The sequence below is a fragment of the Adiantum capillus-veneris genome, chromosome 10, assembly GCF_014529385.1.
Source record: "Adiantum capillus-veneris isolate H3 chromosome 10, ASM1452938v2, whole genome shotgun sequence".
NCBI classification, from domain to species: Eukaryota; Viridiplantae; Streptophyta; class Polypodiopsida; order Polypodiales; family Pteridaceae; genus Adiantum; species Adiantum capillus-veneris.
This window is the reverse complement of record NC_140940.1, coordinates 102,826,407-102,849,273: the sequence shown is the minus strand read 5'-3', so window position 1 is coordinate 102,849,273 and position 22,867 is coordinate 102,826,407. Positions and strand designations below refer to the sequence as shown.

General features: G+C 43.4%; 1 protein-coding gene across 1 annotated transcript in view; it reads right to left on the bottom strand.

The window, feature by feature from the left end:
* Positions 1-2,676: 2,676 nt before the first annotated feature.
* LOC147449375 (pentatricopeptide repeat-containing protein At2g03880, mitochondrial-like) overlaps positions 2,677-22,867 on the bottom strand; it is an 89,595-nt gene continuing 69,404 nt past the window's right edge. The window contains exons 2-4 of the mRNA XM_086521817.1: positions 5,545-5,606; positions 5,135-5,286; positions 2,677-4,949 (exon numbers count right to left, since the gene is read on the bottom strand). Of these exons, the coding sequence (XP_086377943.1) occupies positions 3,146-4,949; positions 5,135-5,286; positions 5,545-5,606 (2,018 nt within the window). The 3' untranslated portion in view covers positions 2,677-3,145. The remainder of the gene's footprint in view (positions 4,950-5,134; positions 5,287-5,544; positions 5,607-22,867) is intronic.

Here is a 22,867-nt window from a genome sequence, read left to right as displayed (position 1 = left end):
TGCTAGATTTTTGAAGATATAGGGGCTATTTGGCAAGCCCTAATGGTCATTTTCTAGAAACAAAAAGATTAATGGTTTCATTTTGACAAATATTTTAGAAAATTTTCCAAAGCTTTAAGAAGGTTTGACTAAACTTTTTACAAAAAAAACATAATAAATATATACTATGCTATTTTTTTATTTCTTTCTTATATTTGACTCAATTTGAGTATCTTAAGCCCATCTTTCTCCCATTTTAATTAACTTTATTCATTAAGGTGTTGTCTCTTAGAATTGGAAATGTGCCAAGCCTAATATTTTGGTACTTGTCTATCATCAAAGTTTTGGTCCTAGCTTTCCAATCTTAGTTGGTACTTGTGCATCACCCAAGGTTTAATCCTAACTTTCCAATCTTAGTTGATACTTGTCCATCATCCAAGGTTTGGTCCTAGCTTTCCAATCTTCGTTGGTTGTTCCACCTCATACAATGGAAATTTCCCATTACCAAATTTTCATGTCATTATGCCATGTCACTTGCCACATCTCCAAAGTCAACTTCTTTGATTATGTCACCTTAAATGCCACATCATCTAAATTTCCAATCACCTACCACCTCAGCTATCACCTTGTACAATGCACTAAATGGCATGCCACATCACCCACCACACCTTGCATGCCATGTAACCTAAATTGCCAAATCATCCACCACCTCACATGCCACCTTCTACATAGTACTTGCATGTCATTCCACATTAACCTCCACCTCATGTGCCACCTTGCATGCCATTTCATTTGCTCTATCAACTCATCCTTCTTCTCATCTGCCCTTTAATCATTCCATGTCACTCATTTGACACATTATCTCACATGGAAAGCCTGAGTTAACCGTGAATCCCATTCAGCATGCCACCTTTGCAAGCCACATCACCAATGATCCACATCAACCTTCCACATAGACAACCACCTCATCTATGCATGGACATCGCAAAGTCCCACATCACCCTTACAAGATGAAAAACCAAAATTGTAAAAATTTTAGTTAAACTAAAAAAATGTAATTTTAATAAATAATAATGTTAAAAATTAAAAAGTTGATTTCATAAAACTAAATAAAATTATTTATATGAGTAATCTAATATGATTGATTTTTTAAGTTTTAAAAATTATATTGATAAATAATTTAATTTAAATTTATTGATTAAAAATTAGTTAAATTTAAAAAGCACATATTTCCAAAAGATGTGGAACTTCGTCGTTAACTCGTACGCTAGCCCACCATTGTCGAGCGAACTTCTGGAAACACATAGCCATATGACGTAGCTTGGAGGACTCCGTGAAGCCCTCATCACCAAAGGCCGCATCAAATTGTTGGATGAAGGCCAAGATCTTGTTCATAGCACCAAAGGTGCCATGCCTATTTATCAAAGATTAGCCTTAAAATAAAATCCACTTTTGGAGTTTTTTTCATTTCTCACTTATTTGTATACAATTACCTCACATTGACACAATTGAAAAATTTATATACACTTTCATTAGTTTTTCATAGCAATGTTTTTTTGCAAGACATTACGCACTATAAAAAAATTTAAACAAGCTTAAATTACAAGACATGTATGAGTTTGGAATTGACCTATAGATACATTAAAGACCTTGAGTTTTGCTCCATAACCTTATCATGTTAATGAAAGAAACCTTGAAAAATTAAATTTTCCTTTGTGTCAACGTTTTCAAAATTTTTATTTTCTGATTATAACAAAAAATTGATCTCATAATTGAGTTATGAAGTTCATTTTCTTGCTATAATAAGTTTTTTCCTATCTATACACTTTGAAATCTATGCAAAATCTTATTTTTATGAAAGTTATATTCTATTTTTTTATGATTTTCCCAACTTAAAACTTATCGCCACAATCCTTTTTTAGCTTCACAAATAATTATGACGAGTTGCTAGAAAAACAAGACACTTTACACTTGAGTGTCTGATCATAGAACTAGTGTTAATTTGGGAATTAGGAAAAAAAAACACTCCAAGTCCCAACCATGGTACACTTCTTTTACTTAAAGCTTCTCGCCCGAAGATTATTGCAAGACCTCACATGAGTGTCATGTGCATTGCTCCTAAGGCTCAATAATTCAAACTAATGGTTTTAAAACACTTATTCTAAAAAAGGGCAAATTGACACTTACTATAGAAAGATTGAAGGTGTTGATCAATTTCACTTCTACGGGAACAATGCATTTGTAATCCATAGAGCAAAAGAGAGTGGGTTTTTTTTTTTTTGAGTGAAAAGGATCCTTCCATTAGTTTTTTGAAGCAGCCCAATGAGCTACACCTGCCATTAGTGCACAAGACAAGACTCTCCCACACTGAAAAATAGATATACAATGGCAAAATCACAAAATGGGGGTGGATTTGGTTGGGGGGGATACCCTGGCACACCATGAAGAAGAGCCCTGGCCACCAAAACCGTACAAAAGCCTGATGCTGTCTCTCTACTTTGTCAGAGATACCTTGTATACTTGCAGGTATAACCTTGTCCAAGGAGAATCATGGCCAAGTATCCAGATGCTGGCAAGCCACTAAGCACGTCATTAAAAGAAGTATTAATGCAAAGCTAATTTCGAATTATTCTGACTCGTCTTTGCCACTGCAAACACCCCCTCCCCCTCCCCACGGCACGGACCCCTGTGCACACATTCAAAGTAAGATCTCTGTCTTCAAATTTTTGAATCAGTAAATCGTATTACACACAACCACCAATAAGCACATATGAAGCAATCACTCAATTTTGGGCCTCCCTACCATCACAAATGAGACTATGATATGGAGTAACTTTTAGGCCCTGGGGCACTTCTGAACCATTTTTGCGTGCCATTGCATTGCAGAAAAACTTCTCTGCTTCAGAAGTTGCTAATGCTGAGATATTGAAGCGAGAAATTCACAAGCAATACTTACTCATTGTACTGCCTTCATAACCCATCAAAAGTCCAGAGCACGCACAATATACAACACGACAGGCTTGATGCTTCCTTCCTCTTCTTCACAAGGTCTGTCGAAACGAAGCATTTCGAGCGAGAGAAACTTCTGTCATGGGATGGCCATAAAATCCCGTGCGCATCCATCCAATTTGCTTTAGCCAAAAATTGACTCAATTCTTTGAATGCACTAAGTATACTCGTCCTTACAGCAGCACACTCCATCTTTGAAGTGGTGAACCCGATAAGCATCAGTTACTATGATTTCCCTCAGCTCAATCTTTGATATAAGCTTTACTGCATTGTGGCAATCTGTACAGACTCTTAAATTCTTCGCCACTCGGATTGTCGTTCCTTCAGCAGTACTAATGAGGCCAAAAGCTATAGCTAACTTCTCACTATGGCCACAATATGCTTCGTCTTTTTCCTCATCTAGAAGGGACTCGATGAATGGTTGTCGAGAATATCCTACTTCCCTCATCTTCATATCCAATCCATTCAACTTGCCATATATTTCATGGGCTTGAGGATGACTATCATCATCCACAATGAATTCATGAACATAATTATCAACCTCTATGTAGGCTTTTGCAGGCTTTTTATGCAAGTTTGCACATTTTCGGAGTTCTTGCATCTTCTTGTAATCTTCCCAAAGGCCGGCCTGGGAATAGATCCTCGACATGAGCACATAGCCAAGAGCACTTCTACCATCCAAGGAGACAACGTTATCAAAGCACCGCTTGCCGCGCAAAACATCCCCGTTGAATCTGCAAGCATCGAGTACAGATACCCAACCCACATGATTTGGTCCAAAAGGAAACGTTTCCATTAAGTCTTCTGCCTCATCTAAGTAGCCGGAACGACCAAGAATGTCCACGACTGCATTGTAATGCTCCAGTGTAGGCCAAACACTGTGTGATTCGATCATGCATTTGAAATGTCTGCAGCCTTCGTCGAACAGACCTACATGGCTGCAAGCAGAAAGAAGAGAAAGATAGGTAATGCCATTGGGCTTTACGTTCACTTTTTGCATGCTTTCAAATACATGCAAGGCAGATTCATAATTATTGTGCTTGGCATAGCCACCTAGAATGGCACTCCACGAAATTGTATCAAGATCAGGCATCCTATCAAACATTATGAGTGCATCATCGAGGCTTCCAGATTTGCTGTACATGTCAATGAGTGAGTTGCCAATGACTAAATTTGACTCAAAACCCTTCTGAACAATCTGAAAATGCACATGTTTTCCCTGTTCTAATGCTGCAAGACTGGAACAAGCTTTCAAGGTACATATAAAGGTAACCTCATTTGGTTCAATGCCCTCTTGCTCCATACGACGAAAAAGCTTAAGTGCATCTCTACCATGACCATTTTCTGCGCACCCTGAAATAAGGGCACTCCAGGTTACCACATTCCCTTTTGACAATCTATCAAACACAGTGTAAGCTTCATCCAAGCTCCCCCATTTCGCATAAATGTTGATAAGGGAGCTGCCCACATACACATTGAATTCTAAACCACGTTCTATAATACGTGCGTTGATGTGCTTGGCATGCTCTAAGGTTGATATGCTAGAGCACGCTTTTAGCACTGCAACAAAAACGTGTCCGTCTAGTTCCGAGTTCAGTTTCTCCAGTTCATAGTAAACCTGAATTGCTTGCTCAGTATGGCCTGACTTGGCATAAGCTTCAATCAGGGCCGTCCAAGAGATTACATTTCTCTTAAGAAGTTTGCAAAACACTTGCTTTGCCTCAGACAAACTCCCACATACAGCAAACATGTGTACAAGGCTGCTACCCAACAAGTAATCTGCCTCGCATCCACTCCCAACAATCAGACTATGAACCCGCCTTCCTGCCACCAAGTTCTTTTCCTTAATGCATTGCTGCAACAGCTGAGAGAAGACAACAGAATAGACCATGATTTCTTGTTTCCCCATTGCATCCACCACTTCAACTGCCTGATTGAACCCTCCATCATTCTGTAATCCCCTATTTAGTCCACCAAAACAAATGAGCATTTTACTTACTCTTTCTTTGGAGCTTGATGAAACAAACATATTCTCAAACTGAAGGAAAAAATATACAGACAAGAAAAGAAAAACATATAAGAAAAAACATATGCCTTTGGAGAATTACAACCAAAGACACAATATAGACATAGCCTCAAATGCTACCTGAGAATGTCCCACCCTCGTGTGTTTGGCCAGTCAATATGAGTCCCATTAAAGACCCTAATTTGTTGTTCAATTGATCCATCCAGGGATCGACTGGCATTTTCTGTTTCAATAAATTCTGCCAATGGGAACTGAGTACTGGTACGACAACACTGAAGGCACAGATTTTCATTAATAAAACTTGCAAGTATATCACCCTAAAGAGACTCTCGACACATTCTATGACACACACAAGCACGCGTGTGCATGCACATGCAACGCATTCAATGAATACACATGCACATGCACATGTCCCCCCACACGCATGGACAAACGTGGCACCCACACTCGGACACTGCAAATTTCCATCCATGCACACACCAAATAAACAAGCAAATGCTTCATTTTCAATTCCAGATGTATCAGCTGACCGTGTTAAATTCAGAGGCTTGATGAGATCCAAAAGGGTCAATATTGCGTAACCTGCATTTATCTGCAATAAGAAACCAATGAGTTCAGGTACACATTGCACCTTGATGCTTGAAACCATCACCGACGGAAAAATAACTGCAATGCAGTATGAAATTGTAACACACAAAGGTCTGAGAAATTCGTTTATTCAATGCAAAAGTATTTCAGGCATGCAGTAATAAGAAACTTTGACACCACAGAAAATACATTTTTGAGAGCATTGTTTTGTTTCAATGCTTAACCAATGCCTTAATTAGTGCTCCCAAACCATCCCTAGACCTCTTTAGATTCCCCTGTCTATCATGACAAAGAATTTTGCTTCTTCCTCATAAACTCGAAGACTTGATACAATGTGTATATGTTTGCGAGTCAATGCTGATGCCAATAACTAAAAGTATGTGTTCCCTTAAACAACATCACTTGCTCTAAAAAAGTAAACCATGTAAACTTGCTCTAAGAAAGTAAACCAGCCTGTTGTGCAATTACAGAAAGTGAATGAGATATCAATGGCTTTTTGCCTAGCCTTGATAATCTCATTAGGTAAGATATGTGGATCCAAAGTACAACAACATTGACAGAAGCTATTCAAGACTTAATGTTTAACACTATATTGGAAACCTTACAGGACATAAAACTGTTCTTTCAGGATTTTGGATAAAAATAGACTTGTCATTCTTTGGAAATGCTTATTTATTGTTGAAGCTAAAAGATCACTACTTACAAGAGAAATAGTTAACCTTTAAAACTCCTCGCTTACCAAATTGGATGTACTGCTACATTTTTTCCGAAAACAGAAAATTCCACGGTGAATCCTATATTGAGGAGTTTTCTAGACCCAGAAACCTATTATCCCACAATTGGCTGGTAAAGTGGTAGTGGCAAACCAAGTGCTTTTGGCTACTATGTGGTACATCACATCTTGCTGGATCTTTTTGAACTCCTGTATCAGCCAGCTGAAGAGGCTGATCAGGAATTTTTTGTGGTCAGGGCACGACACCCAGTTAACCAGGGCCAAAGTGTCCTAGCAGGTCATCACTTTACCATGTTCTCAACGAGGGCTAGGGATCATTGACCCAGTACGACAGAGCGGAGCCCTCCTTGGGAAGCTTGTGGTCAGAGGAATTCTTCCAGGAAGGAGCCTTAAGAGGAGTTGTTGCTACACCAGATTCGTGCTTGAGTCCCTCATACAGGTAGCCCTTGGAGCCCGTCCATCAGGTGGATTTTTACAGAGATGCACCAAGTTGGCCTGAGCAAGAGCTGGAAGGACCGCTTTGCTGCGAGTCTCCTTAGGTCCTGGGAGCAGCTGCGGAGTGGCTTGGATCAGCACCAGCCCACTTGCATGGAGGAGCGCTTGAGGAAGTATAACCGGCCTGTACACAGTAGAGGGCGGTACTAATTCAATAACCTGTTAACTTTACATAGAGCACTGATAAGAAAAGAGAACACTAGTTCATCCCACACTCCTCCTCAGACGCATGGTAGTGCTTTTGCTATGAGTCGCATGGCTCGAGAGGGACAGCCCCACCTGAGGATGCCCCCTCGTGGTTTGACCAGCTTCGACATTCGCAGACGATGGGACTTCTTTGACTACAGCTTCACACGCTTCCTTGGTGACCCTTCTTCCGACTTGAAGGAAGCTTGCTTTCGAGTTCACGTCCCCTTCTTAGCAGCCCGAGGCACTGAGGCTCTGGATACAGCAGTAGGTTTCTCCTTTCCATTGTGCTGCATGGACCATACAGAGTGGACCTTGCACTCAGTTCTTGATTGGCTCAAGGTCCAAGCTATTGAGTTCTCACACTTGTTTGCTGACACTCAGAGCCCCCCTTGCTATGTATTTGTACATGAGGATTCTTGGACACAGGATGTAGCCTTACAGACTGCACGCTCGGCTTGGGGCTGGGTGGGACAGTCACTTCAGCTGCGTTTGTCTAGAGGTCGCTTGAATGCAGATTATTACTCCTCATCCAAGCCGGCCTCTAAGTAAAATAGCGAGGTTGGCTGTTGTTGCAGCATCTGTTTTCTCTCACTAGCTCTATGACGATCGTCTCATGGAATGTGCAGGGATTAGGAGGACCCCAGTTTCAACGTCAAAGGGGTCGGTTGCGTCAGGAGCTTCAACGATGGCTTGTGGATGGTGAGATCGATATTCTTATGCTACACGAGCATCATCTCTGTGAGAGTCGCATTAGATGATGTAGTCAAATTTTGCGTGGTCGCTATGAGACATTTTGGTCAGCTGCATTTGGACCTGGAGGTATCCAGGGAGGGGTATGAATGACTATTGCGAACTCATGGTAGCAGGCCATTGTGGGCAGAGGTATTATTGTGCCAGACAGGGCTCAGTGGATGACTATGCAGGTTCAAGGCTGCCTCATGGGTTTCCTAAACATATATGCGTCCAATGTGGCAAGTGCACGAGCAGATTTTTGGTCTCATATTGTAGAGTCTTTGCCGCATGCAGAGCAGTAGTGTGTTGAGGGAGACTTCAACATGTGGGAGGATCCCTCTGATAGGATTGGAGGTGGCCACGCTATTGTGCACGGGGCTGAGTTGGCAACTTAGGAGCGCCTATGTAGTGGTGTGTTGAGGGAGACTTCAACATGTTGGAGGATCCCTCTGATAGGATTGGAGGTGGCCATGCTATTGTGCACGGGGCTGAGTTGGTAGCTTAGGAGTGCCTATGTATGACTTTGAGGGTTTCTTATGTTTGCCAGCACTCTGGCTTTGTGAGGCTGTAACAAACTGCTGACCTATCAAAGCCCTGAAGAATGGAGTCAACTTGTAGATGCCGGCCGAAGGGCCTAAACCCTAAGAAGAACAAGTAACAGAAGAAGAAGTCCTACCAACTTATGGGGACCCTGTCTAATGGGGCCCCAAGTGACATAAAGGATTAAAATAAAGGAGGACCCACACACACAGAGAAAGAATTGCGTAGCAATTGATGACGTGGCAATTGTACAAAAAATCCGGAAAGTGCGTTGACATGATGACGTGGCAGTCTGTATGGATTTCCGCATTTTGTGTTGACTGTTGTACGAAATTCCGTGATTTACGCTAGCAGCTTTTTGGTATTGCTTTTGGACCAGATGCTTTGGAGGTAGAAGGCTTTTCACTATAAACTGCTTTTGGGGCCTACTGCCTTTAAATATGAGGCCATGGGCTCATTCTCTGGCATGCTTCCTAGAGAAGGTGCAGAGTCTGGAGTATCGGCTTATATTGAGTTGATGCAATATAAAGAAATACTGAAAGGGGAGCCACGGTTTGGGGCCATATTCTCTAGGGTGGAATTCCGCCACTCCGTGTCGCGTGTCGTCTCTTTCTCAGTTCTGTATCTATTGAAGTGCTAAAAGTCTGTTCAGTCTGTTCTTTTCTATTGGCACGTGGTGCCCGTCTTGTGATAGTGGTATCAGAGCATCAGGCGTGTGCTTTTCTGAAAGCATACCGGTCCTTCCAAAGAGCAGACACAGCAAGAGCGCACTTCCAAAGCTTATTGGAAATTTTAGCTTCGTGCTCTGACCCCGGACTTATTAGCCAGTCCCACCCTTACTTCATCGCGCATCGGGCACGCTCCCGTCTTGACCGCTCATGTCTACAGGGCATAAGCCATTAAGATCACTTGCAAGAGAAGGATCTAGATTTGTTTCGAGTCACTATTTTTTTTTCTCAGAAGCAGTGCCATGCAGATGCTGATGTCTATAGCTACCAAGCCACACACTTCCAAGGACTTGGCAACCTTTCAAGAAAATTTTTGCCCGAAGTTATATGGTTTCTGACATCTTCTTTCGGAGTGTAACTTCTGGCAAAGTGGGGTATCCTGAAATGCTTTCCATGGAAACCCTAGCAGATTATAACTTGAGATTTCTCAACATCTCTCAGTAGATGTCTCTTCATGAGTTGATGACCTTGGAGGTCCGATACGATTGTTGTCTTGGGACTACCATCATTGTCAGAGGAACACAGTTTGTCCAAGAGTTGATGGACCATGATGTGGTTGTCTACGACCTTATGGAAGGAAACTAACCCTAATTTTTGATACAGGTTTCAGGATGGAAAGTCAGTCGACTTTTCGAGCTCGACTGATGTCGAGATTGCTTTTTTAAGTTTGAAATCTGTTTGAGAACTTGTTTGGTGTTCCTGTTTGGAATTTGTTTTGTGACTCCCGGCCCGGACCAGGATGGTTATGCGGGAGGAGTATTAAGAAGTCTGAGCAGTGGTTACTCTCAGCACCTCCAAACGATCCTGTCACAAAGTGATGACGTGTCTGCCCGAGAGCCGAAACCCTAACTGTTGCTGAAAACCCTAATTTTGGAAACCCTAACCCTAAAACCTGCAAACCCTAAAATCTGCCAAAAACCCTAACCCTAACCCTAATGGCAGCAAGGATGAACCCGGAAAAAGCGCTGACATGATGACATGGCATCGTACGGCAATGGGCGAAAATCACGCGTTGGGAAAAGCAGCTTTTGGAGAGAGAGAGAGAGAGAGAGAGAGAGAGAGAGAGAGAGAGAATACCTTTGCTTTATTTTCTAAAGCTCAAGAGAGCTTGAGAGAGGAAAGAGCCTTTGCTTTTATTTTTAGGCTTTTGATTTGAAGCTTTTCCGGGCTCTGCTTTTGGCATCCCTTGTAAATTAGAAAATGTGAGTTGGGCTCCCACTCTGCAGAGCATCTGGATGCAGAGTCTGAGAGTGAGACCCGATCCACTCTTGTACTTTGAACACTAATTAATACAAAAAGAATACCGAAAGGGACACCAATCTTTGGGGCCAATATCTCTAGGCACGGAACTCCATCAGGCCAGTGCAAATCTATTGTGAACTGTGAACTGTTTTGAAGTGGTTATTTGGTGCTGTTGTGATTGATTCTTGACTTGGAGTGTCCTAGTCTGTTACAGTGGTATCAGAGCATGGCCGATTTCTCTTCTATGGAAAATCCGATCCCAATTTTTTTTCCGCGGCACCTATGGCTTCACGCAAGGATCGGTCGACTCCCTCTGCATCCGGAGATGCAGGCAGGGATCACAACGAAGATTCCGGCAGAGAGTATGGCTCGCCTCGGCCTACTCAGGCGGAGCAACGAGAGATGAAGCGTCGTCAATTGATCGACGATGCAACAAAGATGATGCTCAGTTTTGCGAAGGATCCAAAATTGGCAAAATATATGAGCGAGACTTCATTTCAAGAAGTGAATGAGCAGTGGCAGAAAACCACAACACCATCCTCGAAACCCGCTCTCAAGAAACCTTCTGCTCACAAGACATATTCAGAGAAGGAATTAGAAGAGGTGGTTGATGCACGGATTGCTCAGTTTTTTGACGCACAGAACTAAGTTAAAAAGCACGGCAAAAAGCAGGAGAAAGGCACTGACTTCCCCGGTTATTTGGGTCGTCAGTCGACATTTGATAAGGCAAAGAAACAAAAGAAGCGTGTTTGATTTGATGGAGTACCCAGTTCTTCTTCTTCTTCTTCTTCTGACAGTTCTTCTAGCTCTTCGGATTCGAGCGAAGAAGACAGAAAAGGCAAAAAGCAAGAAACAACGCTTCGGAAAGAGCAAGAAAATCTCGCCCAATGAGTGACATTTGTACAGAGGACTCGTCTACAGACAGTTCAGACTCTGATGACGGCAACTTTTATGCGAACAAGAAGAATTTTTATACAGCCAACTAGTATGACTTTCTGGAAGATAAAAGCAAGAAAGTCCGAGAGTTTAAGGAAGATGGACAGTCGATCAAATTTGACACTTTTTTAAGATACAAAGATGCTTCGAAGGCTTTGTCTTTTATACAGCAGTTTGACATCGCTTTCGCGGGAGGACGCTACTCAGAGCACTCCAAGATTCGGAGAGTTGCCTCTTACTTTAAGGGGAATGCTCGAACTTGGTGGTCCACGCTTCTTTTAAACAAGACTGCGCCAGTTAAATGGCTGAAATTTAAGAAGCTTTTTATTTCTTCTTGGCTGACGCAAAAGTATGAACGCAGTATACGAGCTGCTTGGAACCATCTTCGGATGACCAAGAGAGATACAGTGGATGCTTATTGTGAGAGATTCTGGAGCTCTTTTCTACTCGCCTCTTCATTCAAAAAGATCTTGTTCAGAGAATAGATTGAGCCGTTTACTTTGGGTCTACCTACAGAGATCTTCAAAACATAGTAACAGGGAATGGCCGTTTTCAGGTCTCCGTTCCCCGTTCCCATTCCAAGTTCCCGTTCCGAATCCCCGTTCTGTGTTTCAAACGTGAGTACCCGTAACAGGGAATGGCATTTTGTTCGGCGTTCCCGTTCCGCGTTCCCGTTCTGGTTTCCCGTTCCTGGTAACTATGCTTCAAAACCCACAACACTGGAGAGCAATACGGTGAAGTACTAGGCTGGACAAGACCCTTTTCCAAGAGGTCTTTCACTTGGTTCATAATCTCTTCATTCTGTGCTCGGCTCACACAGTAAGGTGGCCGATTCTGTGGTGTGCTTCCAGGTATTAGGTCAATGGTCTGATCTTCAAGCCCTCTGAAAAGCAATCGGCATGAGTTTGGAGAAAAATCTTGGCGTTCTTTTAATTAGGTCAAAACATATTCAACCTTTATCCATCGTTCAGTTCTCTCCCAGAAGAATGAGTAAAGAAACTGAAGTTCATCAAGTACAATCTCTGAGCCCTTCATTTATCAAAGTCGCTTTCTCGGCCCGGTAGTCAACCACGGCGTAGTTCTTGTGGTACCAAGGGATCCTGAGTAGAACGTCACTCGCGTGCCTTGAACACCCCTGTCATTGCAAACCGAAGTTTGCCAATGCTCGGTGTAATGGCAACATCCCATCCGGGTGCCAATCGAACTACCTCCGCCTGTGGCGTCAGTCTGTCGGGCGTAATTCCAAATCGAGCCGCCAATTCCAAGTGAAAAGAAGTTGGCCTTGGCTCCTTCAAAAGAGCTTCCTGATCCTTCACTTTGCCCCAAAAGCGACAAAGTTTGTACTTTCAGTCATTTGATTCGGTGCAGGTCTCACGCCATGTGGTACCAGTTCTGCTTTTCTATCTGCCTTTTCTGCCACGTTCCTCAATTGCTCTCGAACTCTCAGGCTTGTCGTCGTCTTTATCATTCTGTTCTTTCTGTGCCTTTTTAGGGTATTTCGCGGAGATATGTCCATGTTCCCCGCGTCCAAAGCACTTTCCCTCTCTGATGAAGCTAGCTCTCTCCTCAAGAGTAAGCTTGGGTCGTGCATCCTTTTTCTCTAGATTTCCCTTTTTCTTTCTTCTTTCATTCCCAGAAGTCTGTTCGGCTCGTTGTGTCATGGGCTCATCTGTGGGGTAGGTCAGACTGCCAGAGTGAATGACAAAGCCCCGCTTCGCATGACTCATCAACTCCTGAATAGAAGCTGACTTCTGTTCCAAGCAGTGATCTCGGATCTCTGTGGGTAGACCCAAGGTGAACCGTTCAATTTGTTCTCTGAACGAGATCTTCTTGAATGAAGAGCCGGGTAGAAAAGAGCTCCAGAATCTTTCACAGTAAGCATTGATTGTATCTTTCTTGGTCATCCGAAGATGGTTCCAAGCAGCTCGTACATCTTGTTCATATTCTTGCCTCAACCAAGAAGAAATAAAAAGTTTTTTAAATTTCAACCACTTAACTGGCGCAATCTTGTTTAAAAGAAGCGTGGACCACCAAGTACGAGCATTCCCCTTAAGGTAAGAGGTGGCTCTCCGAATCTTGGAGTGCTCTGAATAGCGTCCTCCGACGAAAGCGATGTCAAACTACTGTATAAAAGACAAAGCCTTCGAAGCATCTGAGTATCCCGAAAAAGTATCAAACTTGATCGAGTGGCCACCTTCCTTAAACTCTCGGACTTTCTTGCTTTTATCTTCGAGAAAGTCATACCGGTTGGCTTTGTAAAAATTCTTCTTGTTCGCATAGAAGTTTCCATCATTAGAATCTGAGCTGTCTGTAGACAAGTCCTCAGTAGAACTGTCAGGCTCTGGGCGAGATTTAGCCTTCTTTGCCTTTTTCTTGCCCTTTCCGAAGCTTTGTTTCTTGCTTCGCTTTTTACCTTTTCTGTATTCTTCGCTCGAATCTGAAGAGCTAGAAGAACTGTGAGAAGAAGAAGAAGAAGAACTGTGAGAAGAAGAAGAAGAAGAACTGGGTACTCCTTCAAATCGAACACGCTTCTTTTGTTTCTTTGCCTTGTCAAAAGTCGACTAACGAACCAAATATCCCGGGAAGTCAGTGCTTTTCTTCTGCTTTTTGCCGTGCTTTTTGGCTTTCTATTGCGCGTCAAAAAGCTGAGCAATCTGTGCATCAACCACCTCTTGTAATTCCTTCTCTGAATACTGTTTGTGATCAGAAGGTTTCTTGAGAGCGGGTTTCAGTGGTGTAGTGGTTTTCTGCCACTGTGCATGCACTTCCTGAAAAGAGGTCTCACTCATATATTTTGCCAATTTCGCATTCTTCGCAAAACTGAGCATCATCTTTGTTGCATCGCCGATCAATTGACGACGCTTCATCTCTCTTTGCTCCGCTTGAGTAGGCCGAGACGGGCCATACTCTCTGTTAGAATCTTCGTTGTGATCCCTGCCCGCATCTTCAGATGCAGAGGGAGTCGATCGATCCTTGCGTGAAGCCATAGGTGCCGCGGAAAAAAAATTGGGAACCGGATTTTCCGTAGAAGAGAAACGGCCGTGCTCTAATACCACTGTAACAAACTTGGACACTCCAAGTCAAGAATCAATCGTAACAGCACCAAATAACCACTTCAAAACAATTCACAGATCACAATAGATTTGCATTGGCCTGGCGGAGTTCCGTGCCTAGAGATATTGGCCCCAAAGACTGGCACCCCTTTCGGTATTTCTTTATGTATTAATCAATCATCAAAGTACAAGAGAGCGGTTAGGGTTTCACTCTTAGAGTCTGCGTCCAGATGCTCTAAGAAGTGAGTCCTAAACCACTAATAAAAAGGTTACAAGGGATGCCCAAAAGCAGAGCCCCAAAAGCTTAAAATCAAAAGCAGTTTCTCTCTCTCTCTCTCTCTCTCTCTCTCTCTCTCTCTCTCTCTCTCTCTCTCTCTCTCTCTCTCTCTCTCTCCATGAGAGTAAAATAAAGCAACTCAACTTTCTCCTTGGCCATTTGCGTAGCCAAAAATCTGCAAAAGCTTCGCTCAAAAAAAATAAAATAATAATAATAAATATTTTTTTTTCACCTCCGTGATTTCCGGAAATATCCGTACACTGCTGCCACGTGGCATGGCCGCCTGCTTTTAGGGTTTCCAGCCAGCAGTTAGGCTTAGGGTTTCCAGAAATTAGGGTTTCTGCAAAATTAGGGATTGCAAGAATTTTAGTATGTTCACTTCTATGGATCCCCACGAGAAGAAGGCTCCTTTTCTATGTCGACGAATGCAAAGGGGTAAACAATCTTTGCAAACTTTCTGATGAACCGCTGGTAGGAAGAACATAAGCCCAAGAAGCTTTCAACTTCATGGACATTCTCCAAATCGGGCCAATCACGGATAATCTCTATCTTGGCCGGGTCCATCTGTACTTTTGCTGCTGAAACAATGTGTCCCAAACAAGTGTATCTCTCAGCTCGGCTCACATGGTAAGGTGGCCGGTTTGGTGGTGCGATTCCAAGTATCAGATCGATGGTATGACCCTCAGGACGAGCTGGTGGCAACTCACCTTTATAGGCCCTCTGAAAAGCAATCGACATGAGTGTGGAGAAAATCTTGGCGTTCTTTTGTTCAGGTCAAAACATATTCGACCTTTATCCATTGTTCAGTTCTCTCCCAAAAAAAATGAGTAAAGAAACTGAAGTTCATCAAGTACAATCTCTGAGCCCTTCTTTTGTCAAAGTTGTTTTCTCGGCCCGGTAGTCAACCACGGCGTTGTTCTTGTGGTACCAAGGGATTTCGAGTAGGACGTCACAATCTCCCAAGGAAATTACGTAGAAATCCTCGTGCCCTAAACACCCATGTCATGGCAGCTTGAGCCGAAAGGAGATATCATTTGGAAAGGGCCATAATACCTCATGCTAAGCTTTGGAAAAAGCCGCCCCTTTCCATTTCGTTTCCTTAGGCGTGCCTTCTCAAAACGTAAGAGCACCCAATCGTCTTCCTTTAATTTCAGGTCGCGTCGATGTCGATCTGCTGCCTTCTTATGTCGTACTTGAGACTTTTCTAAAGCCTCGGGACCTTGGCAAAAGCAGTATTGAGATCTAGATCATACTAATCTGCTTCAAAAATCTTATTTTGGGTCTGGGGAATGTTTTGATCTACTAGCTGATTCCCTTTTTCCTTTCTTTCCTTGTGCCGTGGGACCTACGGGTGGTGTCTTTCGCTTCCCTTGTCCATTGGCACGTCAGTGTCGATGATCGGAACCCTAAGACGCACTATCATTTGATTCCTCGTTCTTTGGAATCCTTTGATGAACTTGCATCTGGTTTCCTTAGCTCGTTGGAACCCTCTGATTCTCGAGAGTCCGGTGATGAGCTGTCATTCGGTTCCCTTGATTCATTCTCTTCATTGGCAGACTCGTCTTTTTGAGGTGAGTACTATCCTGTTCGTCGCATAAGTCAATGAGACGGCATGCTTTCCAAATCGTTGCTTAGTCACGTCTCATAAGGCTTTGAATGGAGTCAGACTTTTGGTTTAAAGCATAGTCTTGAATCTCTTTAGCAAATTACAGCAAAACCGCTCAATCTGGTCTTTCAAAGTAATCTTTTGAAACGAAGACATTGGCAAACAAGTATCCCAAAACCTCTGGCAGTAGTCATCCAATGTATCTTTCTCGGTCATTTTCAAGTGATGCCAAGTCGTGATGACATCTCTTGCATATTCATCTAATATCCAAGTTGACGCGAAAAAAAAAGAATTTTAACCACGTCGCATGTGTTTCTCTGCGAACAATAGAGTAGATCACCATGCTTGCATTGTTCCTTTCAAGTAAGATGCCGCCTTTTGCTCCCTGGAATGTTCTGAGAACCGCTCTCCGGAGAAGGCGACGTCAAACAGTTGTACAAACTCAAGGGCTCGATGGGTGTGCTGGTAGCCTGAAAAAACGTCTGAAACCTGATGGCCTGATTCCCTTCCTTGGAAGTCCTTGGTTTTCTTGTTAATCTGGTCATTGTCAAAAGAGGACGAGCTCTCCTTCTTTGAATGGCTAGATGGCCTTCCATGCCTAGAGACTTTGTTTCAAAAATCTACTTCAAAAAAAATCTTGTCTTAGGTGCTTAGAAATTTAAGAACCTTCTTAGCACCCTCGAATACTTCAAATGGCGCCTTCCTTGTGTGTTGTTGTAGGCAAACTCCACCAAGCGCAAAATCTTTTTCTATTAAGTCTTTTGATCCGAAAAATAAAACTTCAACAAGTTCAAGACCATTGAATTGTGTAAGGTGCAGCGGAATGAATGTTGTATTTTCTCAAGATTAGTGATCCTTATTGCTTAAGGTTCCTTTTAGTTCTTTAGGGAAAAAGAGAGCTTTCCGTCTTGTAGAGTGCTGTGGTCACGAACAAAGTGAGTGGATTGTGCGTGCAAGTGAATGAGACTGAGAGAAGGAGAGAGAAGAGATACGACACCCGAGAGGTTGTAAAACCCTCCTTCGAAGGCCCCACTCTCGTCGGTGAGAGTGGTCTAACTTTGATTGCACAAAGGTGTACAGTGCGAATGCAATGGACTGATGCATTGGGACTATGCTGATGACGACGACGACTTGATGGCTGAAATCTGAGATCTTCCAATCGCTGAATTTCGGGACTGTTTCGGTTGTTTGAAAATGACTGTTTTGGCTGCGTTTTCTTGGCTGAAAAATGAGGTTTCTTATGGTTGAAAACTGATGGTCTTTACGGGCTGAATCTGCTACACTTTAGGTGAATAATGCCGATCTTAATTTGCTGCTGAAATCCAAAAACGCCAGGGGCTGAAATTGGTCCTTCTGTCGCCGGGGTTCTGCAAATGCAAAAACGCTAGGCTGATCTGCTGTGTCGTGATGACGCCGGGGCTGATCTGCTGTGCACAAATCACCAAGGCTGATCTGATGCAAAAACGCTAGGTCTTCTGTGGAGAAAACGCCAGAGTAGTCGCTGGGGTTGGTCTTGCAGAGAAGTTGCCTGTTGAGCAAGGTGCTCCTGCTGCCTCTTCTGCCAGAAAGTGCTAACTTGGGTTTGCTTATATATTCACTTAGCAAAATTGCCCTACCTACTTTTGTAGGAAAGTCACTTAAAAATAATAAGTGAAAATCCCAATAAATAGGAAAATAGGCTAAATGCACTGGAAAATTCCCCTAACTGATGCTAATGGATTCTGATGGGAATTCGGATGATCATGCTGTGTGCAACCGGAGGATATGCATCTATGCTAAGTGACTGGGCATGCATGGTCTACGAATAGACTCACAAAAGTGCCAGATCACTGCTAATCTAGACTTGACTGAACTGACTGAACCCTGCTGTGGTGTAGCTTGTCCACGGACACATAGGGTTGGGATGTGTCACGTGACATCCCCTGCTTTTCAAAGTGAGGTACTGGTACCGAACTGTATGGCGTCGAGGGAGATCGCCAACAGCATCCGGAATCCTGGAAGGGACTCTTCGCCGGCCCACTCTGGTGTGTGGGTCGTGCGGTACTTGAACTTCATAAAGGTCTGCAACGCTTGCTTCTTTGGGCCACGCTGAAAGCGACTCAAAGTCTTCTAAATCTCCTTTCTTGCGTCAACTTCGTCTAGAGTCCTGCTTCTTTCATCTTCAAGAATCTCCATGGCTAAAAATTCTTGAAACCATCTCCAACACAAAACCATGAACATACCCATTCCATGTAAAGTGAAGGAAAAAAATCTTGTCTTCTCTAAAGACTGTGTATGCAATGTAGATGAACAAATAGACAGAGTGACAACCCGTTCATCAAACACATGCAAACAATGAGGTCGAATCTTTTCTGTTTGATCAAAATCAATCAACTGTGGCAAATCACTATGGAAATGCCCATGCTTGGTGCTCATACAATCATGTGCTCTTTCTACAACTGTGTCATGCCAAGGAAGAGACATGGAATGTGACTTCCTGACATACAAACTTTTCAACTTTTCATGAACAATCCGCATACATTCGTGCTCATCCATGAGAGAAACGTGCTCAACATACAATATGTCATGCCTAGTAAAAGGGATCACATAACGATGCTGACTAAAATACAGGAAACCTTCACGAATGAAACACTTGAACAATGCGTGTGTATCAATCATGCGAACACGTAATACTTCCTGTGAGGGCTCTTTGGACCAAGGCTCGAGAGCCAAGATGGGTTCGTCCTGAATGATCGAATCGTCCTGTGGGGGTTCTTTGGACCTCGACTGGAAAGCCAAGATCGCTTTTTCGTGATTGATCGAATCTACAACGAGGTTAGCTTCGCTAGGAAAAGCATCCACTAACACATCATCCTTGTGAACAATCACATCGGCTTCATGCAACTCATCATGCTTGTGAGAAATCACATCTTGATCATGCAAATCATCATGCTTGTGAGAAATCACATCTTGATCATGCAAATCATCATGCTTAGCAATATCATTCAAATCATCATGCTTATCTTTGTGCTTCAAATCATCATGCTTATCTTTGTCCTCCAAATCATCATGCTTGTCATTCAAATCATCATGCAAATCATTGTCATTCAATTCATCATGCTTCTCATAATCATTCAATTCATCATGCAAATCATTATCAATCAAATCATCATCATCATACTTCACACAATCATGCAAATTCTTTGTATCCTGCTTTGGAGAAGAAGAGACTGAGACAGTCTTCTTTCCGTGATTCTGTGCAAAGTACGCCTGTACTTGAGAAAAAAGTCGCAAGAACTCTTTGTTTTGTTGGTGGCTCTGTTCTTGTATTGCTGTTCTTTCTGCTTTGTCTTTTGCGTGTTTGCGATCCATTTCTGCTTCTCTTGCTTTGGCTTCCAAGAGTGCTTGCTCGCTCTTACGTGCTATGGCTGCCATTCTTTCTTGGGACTGACGCTCTATGGCTGCCATCTTTTCTTCGTAGTCACGCTCTGTTTCTGCTTTTCGTTCGGCATCTCTTGCTTTGTCTGCTAACTTCTTGTCAATCATCCTCTTGTCGAAAGCCTCCATAGGAGTTAGTGCAATCGGTGTCGTAGATGGGGAAGGGTCAGAAAAACCTCCTGGTGGAGAAAATTCTTCTTCGCCTCTCTCATGCTCATCACTTCCAAGCGAAGTATCCATTCCGCTTCGAGTGATGATCATTCTGAAGTCGTAGGTTCTTGTGGGTTCTTAAGTTCACGAGGAACTTGGGTTCTTGGGGGTCTTGGGTTCTTAAGTTCACGAGGAACTTGGGTTCTTGAGGTCCTTGATTCGTGAGAATCTTGGGTTCTCGAGGTTCTTGAGTCTTGAGGGTCTTGGGTTCTTGGGGTTCTTGAGGTTTTCTTTCGCTTGCAAATCGCGTTGAGAAGGATCTTCTCTTCACCCGAGTTCTACTCCTTTCTGCGGGTGCACCCCTTGGCGGCCTTGCGCTCACACCAAGGTTTCTTTTTCCCACCTCACGTCGATTGGCCGGCCGCTAAGTGCACGGTCCGCTCTCAATGAGTGAAAAGAGACACAAGGGGAGGCTGGACAAGCCCTTCTTTCTGGGGATTCCTGTCACTCTTCAACAAAACACGATTAGGAATCGCCACGCCCAAGTTTATTTGTGCGATCATAACAAACAAAATAAATTCTTGTGGTTCTTTCCTTGAGTAATGCAGAACACTTCCAAAGCTCTGATACCAATGTTAGGTGCAGCGGAATGAATGTTGTATTTTCTCAAGATTAGTGATCCTTATTGCTCAAGGTTTCTTTTAGTTCTTTAGGGAAAAAGAGAGCTTTCCGTCTTGTAGAGTACTGTGGTAACGAACAAAGTGAGTGGATTGTGCGTGCAAGTGAATGAGTGTCACCAGGAGGTGTATTTTTCCTATTGCCTTCCGTAAATAAGTATTAGATATATTTATTTTATTTTTACTTGTTTGTCTCGGAACCCTTGAAAAGGTGCAAGTGGACATTGCATGGCCAGTGTGAAACAGCTGCAGCCAAATGGGTTTCTCACATCTGGGATCTAGGTCGGTCAGACAGGGACTGCCCGGGCCAGTTAGCACTGAATTCTGATGAGTATGGAAGCTGGTGTGCACCAAACTGGAATTTGGGCCACTCGTCAAGTCACTGCAACTTTATAAGTTGAAAGGGGTCAGTAAATTAACCCACATTGTAGATGTTGGTCAAATGGTAGTCTTCAATGATGGTCAGGAGACCGATAGGGACGCCATGGAAGCATCTCCTAAAATTTAGGGAACTGCTATTTTTGATCGGAAAATGTGTTTGCGTCATTAGCTCTGGAATGACAAGGGGAACATTTTATTGCTCTGCTGCCAAGTCAACTGACGCACCAGTTGAGATATTCTTAGCAGGGAAAGCCCAAACTCGGAAACTGGGCGACATGTCAGCCTATGAGCGATTCTGCCACTTTGGGAGGCAAAAACGAGCTGCATATCAACAAAGGGGACGCCATTTTCAGCCTCAGGTGGATTGTGGCAGGTACAGAAGCTATGGAATGCTTACCTTGCCCTCTATGCACAGTATGGTGACGGGAGTGATGCCCCGCACGCTACATACTGCTCTCTTTCTCCCCTACGTACAGTATGTTATGCCCCACTAGTGGGCTTCTCATTTGACCTATGTACAGCTGTGGGGAAATATGCTTTCATGCCGAGGCAAGAGCCTCTTTGCACAGGAACCGGTGTAGCTAGCTGCTGCACCAAAGCAGGTCCACGAGAGGGTGATAACCTCTCAATTGCGCAGTAAATTCAGCACTGTTTGCTTGCTGTTTTTACTCTGTTTTGAGACTGTTTTGTGCCCGGGATGCTTCCAGAATCAAGGGGCACCAAGCACAAGGTGCAGGGAACAGTGTAGGGACCGTCGTGTGCCCAAATAAGGTCAAAAACAGGACTGAACCAGAAATTACAGCGACCTGGAATTTACTGTTTTGTGCTCCCGACTGAGGGATGACTCCAGTGGGATAGAGTCTTGAGCTTGGAAATTGATTCGGATTAATTTCGGTACCGTTATGTTGTCGAAACTCTGCCGAATCTGGAGCGTACTAGCTGGATGCAGGTGTTATCTTCCAAGGACTCTCTTTTTGTAATTCCCTCTCTCTAAATTAAAGAAATACCGAAAGGGGCGCCAGCCTTTGGGGCCTACAAGGTGTCGGTCTCGTGTGCGCAGTGACATTCTAGTCGCTGGACGCAACTGTGTTCTCTTCCCTTCTCAGTGCTCTGTGTAAAGTTAACAGGTAATTGAAATAGTACCGCCCTCTACGTTGTATAGGCCGGTTATATGGTTCCATTGACGGGATTGTCACAAAGTGACGACGTGGCGGACAGCAAAAACCCTAATTTCTGCCAGAAACCCTAAAATTCCTACAAACCCTAATTTTTGCCAAAAACCCTAAATTACGGAAATCGCGGAGGCGGATTATTATAAAAAAAAAAAAAACATTGGAAAATGATGAGCGACGCGAATTTTTCTTTTGCTTTTTTTTTATTAAAAAAAAAAAGAGAAAAGACTCTCTAAGAGAGAGAGAGAACTGATGCTTTTGATTTTAAAAGCTTTTGGGGCTCTGCTTTTGGGCATCCCTTGTAACCTTTAAATTAGTGGTGAGGGCCTCACTTCTGAGAGCATCTGGACGCAGAGTCTGAGAGTGAAACCCTAACCGCTCTCTTGTACTTTGATGATTGATTAATACAAAAAGAAATACCGAAAGGGGCGCCAGTCTTTGGGGCCAATATCTCTAGGCACGGAACTCCGCCGGGCCAGTGCAAATCTATTGTGATCTGTGAATTGTTTTGAAGTGGTTATTTGGTGCTGTCGCGGTTGATTCTTGACTTGGAGTATCCAAGTTTGTTACAGTGGTATCAGAGCACGGCCGATTTCTCTTCTACGGGAAATCCGATCCCCGAATTTTTTTTCCGCGGCACCTATGGCTTCAGGCAATGATCAGTCGACTCCCTCTGCATCTGGAGATGAGGGCTGGGATCACAACGAAGATTCAGGCAAAGAGTATGGCCCGCCTTGGCCTACTTAGGCGGAGCGGCGAGAGATAGAGCGTCGCCAGTTGATCAGCGAGGCAACAATGATGATGCTCAATTTTGCCAAGGACCCGAAGATGGCAAAATATATGAACCAGACCTCTTTGGAAGAGGTACAGATGGAGTGGCAGAGAACCACAACACCACTCCCGAAACCCGCTCTCAAGAAACCTTCTGCCTCCAAGA